Source organism: Balearica regulorum, chromosome 12 (genome assembly GCF_011004875.1).
Source record: "Balearica regulorum gibbericeps isolate bBalReg1 chromosome 12, bBalReg1.pri, whole genome shotgun sequence".
In the NCBI taxonomy this organism is placed as follows: domain Eukaryota; kingdom Metazoa; phylum Chordata; class Aves; order Gruiformes; family Gruidae; genus Balearica; species Balearica regulorum.
Window position 1 is genome coordinate 16,459,741 of NC_046195.1, and position 7,562 is coordinate 16,467,302.

The 7,562-nt window shown below is 44.0% G+C and overlaps 1 protein-coding gene across 2 annotated transcripts in view; it reads left to right on the forward strand.

Moving 5' to 3' along the window:
* The window catches only part of SV2B (synaptic vesicle glycoprotein 2B), a 67,414-nt gene extending 61,327 nt beyond the window's left edge, over positions 1-6,087 (forward strand). For both annotated transcript variants that reach the window (XM_075764732.1, XM_010307723.2), the window contains exon 13: positions 879-6,087. In XM_075764732.1, the coding sequence (XP_075620847.1) occupies positions 879-1,062 (184 nt within the window). In that variant the 3' untranslated portion in view covers positions 1,063-6,087. The remainder of the gene's footprint in view (positions 1-878) is intronic.
* Positions 6,088-7,562: the final 1,475 nt, after the last annotated feature.

The window sequence follows — 7,562 nt, forward strand, 5'->3', positions numbered from 1 at the left end:
GGAAAAAGTTGCTCTAGATACATGTAGATGGGGGAGGTGTATTTTTTTTTTTCCCCACCAGTCCTTAAGGGTTGGGTAGTCCTGCAGCTATACGGGATCAGCACAGACATTTGCAAGCGCAATTCTGTATGCATGGTGGCTTGTATGCAAGGAGTTGTGTGGGTGTATGGAAACTATAGGCAGATAAAATACAGAGTCTATCATTCCCATGGAGGTGCCTGGAGGTCTGGCCTTTCAGACTGCATCCCTCAGCCTCTTGTCATAGCTCATCACCGTGACAGCCTTTCCCTCCACAATCTGGAGACAACCATGTGCACAGAATGGTTTGGGAGATGAGGCAGCACAGGAAGCTTCGGGAGAATGTGCTGCAGATGAAATCTTTCATCGTGACATCATTATAAGCCTGTTTTACCTTTTTCAGGCTGTTGGGGGAAACCAGAAGGGAAGGAGAAGAACTGTGCTTTGAAGGCAGTGTGCTTTTACCTGCTGGGTGCAGCAGGTTTTGGAGGAGAGCCCTGGTTGTTTCTCTGGTGACAACCCACTCCAGCCAGCGCTTGGAAGGGCTTTGACAAGTTTCTAGAGCAAGTTGTGTCGTGCTGTCTTTGGGGAGGGCAAAGGCTGTCATAGTGGGCCACTCTAGGGCTAGGGAGAAGCTGAGACGAAAAGGAGAAACAAGTACACACAGACATTCTCCTCATTCACACAGACATGCAAAACACTGACATCTATTTATATATGTATTTAGTGTGCCTGGCTTTACTTGCTGGAAGCGTAGCCTAGGCAACATAAAAGCATTCACAAAATTACCATCCTGACCTTCTGTAGTTATGCCAAGAACCTGTCTCCTAACCACTGCTTTTTGCTTTTCTTCCCCGCAGGGCAACGGCCTTTGGCATCCTCAATGGGCTTTGCAAGTTTGGTGCCATCCTGGGGAATTCAATCTTTGCCTCCTTCGTAGGGATAACCAAGGTGGTTCCCATCCTTCTGGCTTCCTCTGCTCTGGTTGGAGGCGGCTTGCTTGCTTTGCGCCTGCCAGAGACTCGAGAACAGGTCCTGATGTGAGCAACTGAGGCCAGGGGGTTGGGAGGCGGATGTAGAAGAACAACAAAAAAGAGCCATGTTCGGAAAAATCAAAATATCCATTTCTATACTGTTCTGTCGATACCTCAAAGAGAGAGGGCAGAGGGAAAGAAGAGCCCAAAGGGATAAAAATGAAACCCCTAGTTTCTGACCCTTTTACAGCCACAACTGGTGCATGCAGCTACTATACACCCCTTGCAGAGCTCGGGTTTAACCTTGCCAACACTGGGAGTCTACCCTTTCCCTCTCCATCCCAGTGTAACGACACAGCACGCGAACAGTGGCTTCGTGCATGTGTGCACCTGCATGGGTGCGAGCGTGTCCGACGGGAGAACAGATCCTGACCCCCTCATGCCTTTGCCGAGCTGCCAGATACTGCCTGCCTTGCCCAGCACTCCTTGGCAATTCATATCAGCTGTGCTCAGACCCAAGGGGCATCCGAAGGGGAGGCAGGTGACAAACCCACTGTAGGTGAGCTCCAGCAGTAGGGACAACAGCTACAAATGTGACTAGTGACCCTAGCTGTCTTGGTTTTGGGGCTACCACTTGAACTGCCTGAAAGAGTGAGAGAGTCCTGATTTCTGGAGGATATGAGGGTGAGTGCTCGGCTCCCTCAGAAGAAACAGGGTTTCAAAACCCTTTACTGTCTTCACATGGGCATTGAGAATCACTAGGCACCTTCTTGGTCTGGGAAAGAAATATATACAGAATTTTATATATATATATATGTATTTACACATACTTGCAAACGTACATACACACATTGAAGTGATCAGCTATTGAAAGTTATAATTTTTAATTTCTGCACCCTTAAGAAGATCTTAAGAGAAACACTAAAAACTAATCCCACTACTTCAAGATTATCTGCAGTCATGACCAATTTAGTGACACTTCATTCTTTATATCCAGACACCAAATATTTAAATGCATTGATGGCTGGGAATATATATTTCTATGATGATTAAGAGGTTTTTTTCCTACAACTTTCACAGAGGACAAATTGATATGATGTTGGAGCATTCCACAAACCAAATGTGTACATATTATCCAGTGTAAATAGAGGACTTTTTGTCTGATACCTAGAGTATGGTAATTGTGAATTTACCAGCATTTTAGCCATATTATTTAAAGAATATGATGCTTGATTTTCTTATATACTTGGGTCTCATTGAAGCACTGTAAGCACAGTTACTTAAAGCCATTTAACTTGTTACACAGGGAATGCACACAGTGAGCTTTTACTGTACAGAACATTAAATTCTCCATTAAGTGGCGCAGTTAAGTTTGATATCCTGTAAAGACCATTTTTGAAATTCATATGCCCTTTTTATCATATGAGTTAAATTCTGTTGCATCTAGAAGCAAAGCGAGTTGTGTATTTTTGGATGTACTTTTTTGGGAAGCAAGAATGAAATGCATACTGTTAAATAACACACCAATGCTCACAATTGACTAGATAGCACTAATTATACCCTTTCAACAAGCTCAGCAATAGACCAGAATTGATTGGAAACTTGTCACATAATGCAGGGAATTTGTCTCACCAGGATATTTTCTGACATAAAAAATTCTTTTGTACTTTTGCTAATGATCTTCCTACTTACCTTTCTTTGGATCCGCCCCCCCCCCCCCCTTTTTTTTCTTCCTTTTTTTTTTTTTCTTTCTTTTTTTTTCTTCCTTTTTTTTTTTTTTTTTTTTTTAAGAAAAACACACAGGGCTAGGCTGAAATCCAGCAGGATTGAAGTCTAACACCTCTACCTTCAGCTGCACAGAGACAGTTAGATACACTAAGAGCTGACACCAGGGCCAGCCCCACGCAACTGCGGGAGTCAGTGTCGGTGCTGCTGCAGAGGACAGCTGAAGGACACAGAGCATGGTTAGATTAGAAGAAGCAAATCCTTGCCAATGAGGCAAAACCCTGTAATGAGCATCACTTTTTTCATTGTGTCAATCAGGGATAAACACTTATGGAGCAGCTAGGCTACAATGGGCTACTTGGGATTTTTGAGATTTATTCTGAGGTTTATGAAATTGATAAAATCACAAGCTGCTGTAATAACCAAGCTTATTATGCCTCATTTCTTCATTTTATGGGTAGCTTAGGGCCTTTTTTTGATTTGTCTTCAAAACAGCAAGGTTCCTTCTCTAAGGTAGGAGTGAATGTAATTATGTCCTTTGGCAGTGTTTCACAGCTTCTGTTGAGAATTACAGCCCAGAATGTGGTTTTTTTTTTTCCTTGTAGAATGTCTCGTCCTTTTGCATGGTGAGAAGCAGTTAAATATGTATTTCAACACAAAAGATCACCATGGTCTTTACGCTTCATCCATTTTGTTGGGCTGTGCATGCCAGTTATATTGCATTTTGGGAAAAAAGTTTGTTTCATTTTCTGGACTATTCTGTTGTGTTGCTCTGTGGAGTGAGGACTTTATTTATTTTATGAAGCACTCTTAGTTCCATATCTATCCAGTGCTCTGACAGCAAACCTGACTATTCGTGTTCACTGACATTGTACAGTGACACTAATGACGGCATTTATTTTTCAAAATTTCTTTGTTAATTTTCAGAGAAGGAAGAAATTGAGGTCTTGAGGAGATAGAAATGGTAAGGTAATATCAGGAAATGTTATCCAGTCTTGGAAACCTTCCTTCATTACAGAATGGCTCTTTCATAGGCTGCTAAACCTCACCTTCGAGAGATTAGCTGGGACAAGGTAAAGAGCCATAGGATCTTGTTTTCAATGTCACACAGGCTACCCACACGACTGTAGAAACTCTGCACTCCTAAAATGCATGAGTGAGTCCCCTGTGGGCTGGAGGACGATGCACTTGTGTCATGACAAGGCTCCTATCCCTGACACCTCACCAGGGAGTTCATGACCTAACACAAAAGTGCAAACACACACTGCAGCTGGTACGCAAGGGCCTGGGAAAGGACAAAAATGAACAGAGAAGGAAGAAAGGAAATGCAAAGGGGAAACCGTATTGCCTAGCGTTAGACACCTACAAGTCAGATGTCTGGATAGGAACTCATCACCCTGGGTTCCCATTATTCTCAGTTGAAAGGCATAGGCAATATACGTGACCACTTTTAGGCACCATGCTGAGAAGAAGATGGATGGTCCTGGATGGCCCTGCTCCTCTCCTTCCATAACAGAGAAATCCAGGGCAACGGCTCCAGCTCAGGCATTTGCCTTTGTGACACCTGGGCTGATGGCTTCCATCCAAATTCGGTGTGCACAAGGCTTAGTCAATACTCCTGATGTGTTTGTTTATTGTCCTTGTCACAGTCTATATCAATGTAGGCTTCACACTGCTGTTCCCCAGAGCAAAATGGTTGATGGGTCCAGTCCCCTCAGCACTGGCTCTGTTTTGGTTTGGGTCTCGGCTTCAAGCCATGAGCTACCTGCTAGGCTGAGCCTGAGCCACAGAGCCCTGGAGCACCGTGCAGGGGGAGATTTCTCATCAGGCACCTCCTCTGATGGCTCAGCTTTATTTCTACTGTAAAATCAGCACTACACCTGCAGTGCAAGGGACAGCATGCCTCCTCCATTGGTTCCCGCTGCCTATGTTTGCCACAGTGACAGTCTCCTTGTCTTGGATATGTTGGACCACCCACAGAGAAAACTGCTGACCGCGTGTCCACTGATGATCTCTGCAGAGCGCTATTTCCTTGGATTCATGAACTTCACTGCAACAGGGGCACAGAGGACCAAGACAGGGGACTTGCCTTAAATCCCAAAGACCTCGTCTAGAGGACAGCTGGACTGCTTCATGCATGCGTGGCACACCAGTACAGCCACTTAGCCAGGGACTTTGTGGCGTGGGAAAGGTGGGTCTAGGGAACCCGAACTGGCCTGCTGTGACTTAATGTCTTTCGCTGTACAGCAGTGTAATGGGGGTCACAGGGGGAATTCATTACTGAGTTTCTGAGCATGCAGAAACAGACATTTAGAGGAACACAAAACACTGTTGATATTATTATGAAAGACTAGTGGTATTACGGTAAGAGTTCTGCCTCCTTATATTCCCTGTCGATTTAACCCATTGTTGTATACCTACTCCTTTACTTCAGGTGTGCAGGACAGCTCCTGCCACTGCCTTTGGCTCTGCTGCATCCTGCTGGTGGTGGCTGCAGCTTGGGCTGGGTGGGGTGATCCCCTCCTTGCCCACATGATCCTCATCCCCGTGAAATGCTATGTGACTTATAAACAGTGGTGTGCAGATCTTTTGGACTAAGAAAAGGGTCACTGTTGGAAAACCCATATCCAGAGCTGAATGTTCTGCACACTGGGGAGTGGTCAGGCAGCCTGATGTCCTCCGGTGATACTGGAGAGGTGCACAGAGGGATGTTCTCTGAGCTGGGGAGTGGTCCAGCCCCAAGGCTGGGTTCACACAGGGACACAGAGCGAGGCTGCACAGAGCCGAGCTTTCTGCAGGTGTGCAGGTCTCTTCCAGGTCCTGCTTTGAGACCTCCAACAACAGAGTATACTCTGATACTGTTAAGGAGGTCCTAGGTGCGTTTATGTTCCCTGTTTATGTCCTTCGACTTTCCAAAGGACACACAAAACCGAAGAGTATATTTTTAGGTTTATGTAGATTGGAGCCCTATACATTATATTTCCATAAAGTTTTTCCCTCAGTTTCTCACCCTCATATTAGCAAATGCTGCTTTTAGGAAGAATCAAGCCTGGGAACTGCAAAAGAAATAAAATGAAAGAAATTTATTTGCTGTATGTGATTCTAGTGCTGTATAAACGTACACACACTGCAAGTTCCACTGTAAATAACACTCAGTGTTGTGCATTTAATGAAACGTTTCATTTAGATGTTCTGTCGGCTCTGTGTGTGAAATAGCCAATTCCAGTCCCTCGGTTCCTTTTTTCATTTGAAACCTTTCTTCTTTTATTTTTTTTTATTTGATCTGTGTCTGGTTGTCACTGGAAATTGCAGCTGTTCCAATGGACTTTGTTTTTGTTCTCTCCATCACATTAAAAATCTGGAAGAAAAAGAATGACTCTTGTAGTGTTTGTGTCTAATGTGCACTTTGAGTCCTTTTACAAGGGCTGTCGCAGGTAACTTTGTACTCCAACAATGTGGGGACTTCCTCTGATGTTTGCAACATGTACGTCCTTGTTCTCTCAAACAATCCCACCTCAGTTAAGTCTCCCTTCTATCACCATTTTTCACACTGTGTAATTCGTAACACACTACATGAAAAAATCTTTATCCTGAAAAGTTTTCTGGTGGAAGAAGCGTTAAATATTTTTAAGTGTTGTGTAAAACGGGAAAGCTAAACTCTGCTTTGTAACAAGAATATGTCCAAAAAAAGAGCGCTGCTTCTTGTAGCTTGGCACACCATTTGACCATAGCATAGACTCTTCTGGATGTATTTCTAAGGATGTCTGCTCTTTTTTTTTTTTTTTTTTATTTGCAGCTCTTTGTATAAATCTAACTATCCACTCCATGCTTTCAGAGCAGGATGGTAGAGACCTGCACAACATCAGCTGAGTGGGAAAAGAGCTCATGGTATAAGCAGTGAAGGCTGGTTGGCAGACTATGGGGCTTATGCATGTATTTGAGCTTTACATATTCCATAAAATGCAGCGATGTCTCTTCCCCCAGACCCACTCAATCATAGAATCATAGAATGGTTTGAGTTGGAAAGAACTTTAAAGATCATCTAGTTCCAACCCCCCTGCCATGGGCAGGGACACCTTCCACTAGACCAGGTTGCCCAAAGCCCCATCCACGGGAAAGGTCAGCAGGGTTTTATTCAGGGTGATTTTGGCTTGTTGATAAGACATTCAGGTGCTGAAAGGTTGTCAGGTAAATCCTGCCTTCATGTACACTGCATAAGCAACAATCTAAAGCTAATATTCAAGTGAGAGACAAAGAGCCGGAAGATATTGAAAAACGTAATAAAAGAATCATGAAGGTACCTCCATCATCAGGAGAATAAATCTGGCACTTTTCCTCAGCTTGAGTTTAGCTGGGTCCCATAGGATGCATCTGAGCTGGGGTCCCACTGGGTGGACCAAAGCTAGCAGCAGTCTGGGGAAGCTGGTGAGGACTGGTCTCAGGTGGGAGCTGCCAGCCGTGAATTTTGCATTGCTCATGTCCAACTGCAGCGTACAGAGCTATGGAGTCAGCGGTCCGTAAGCTCCTTGTGTGTGTTCTGTCTTTATGTAGAAAACTGTGCATTAGCAAACACTGTCGAAAATCATTTTCTAAGAATAAGTGGGCTTTAAAATAAAGGTCAGAGATTTGCACTGAAAGCCTTGGAGGTGCTTTTGAGTGGTTCTTACTCCAGGCTAGTTGATATTCTGTGTAAGGCTGAAATCTCAGTAAGCAGGAAAAAAAAAAAAATCCCATATTTGAATGTGCAGACAAGGTTGCTGATAAAACCTGTGCATAAAAAAAACCAAACCCCTGACTAATTTTAAAGTAGGGCACAGGGAATTTAAGAGCAGGATTATGTGACAC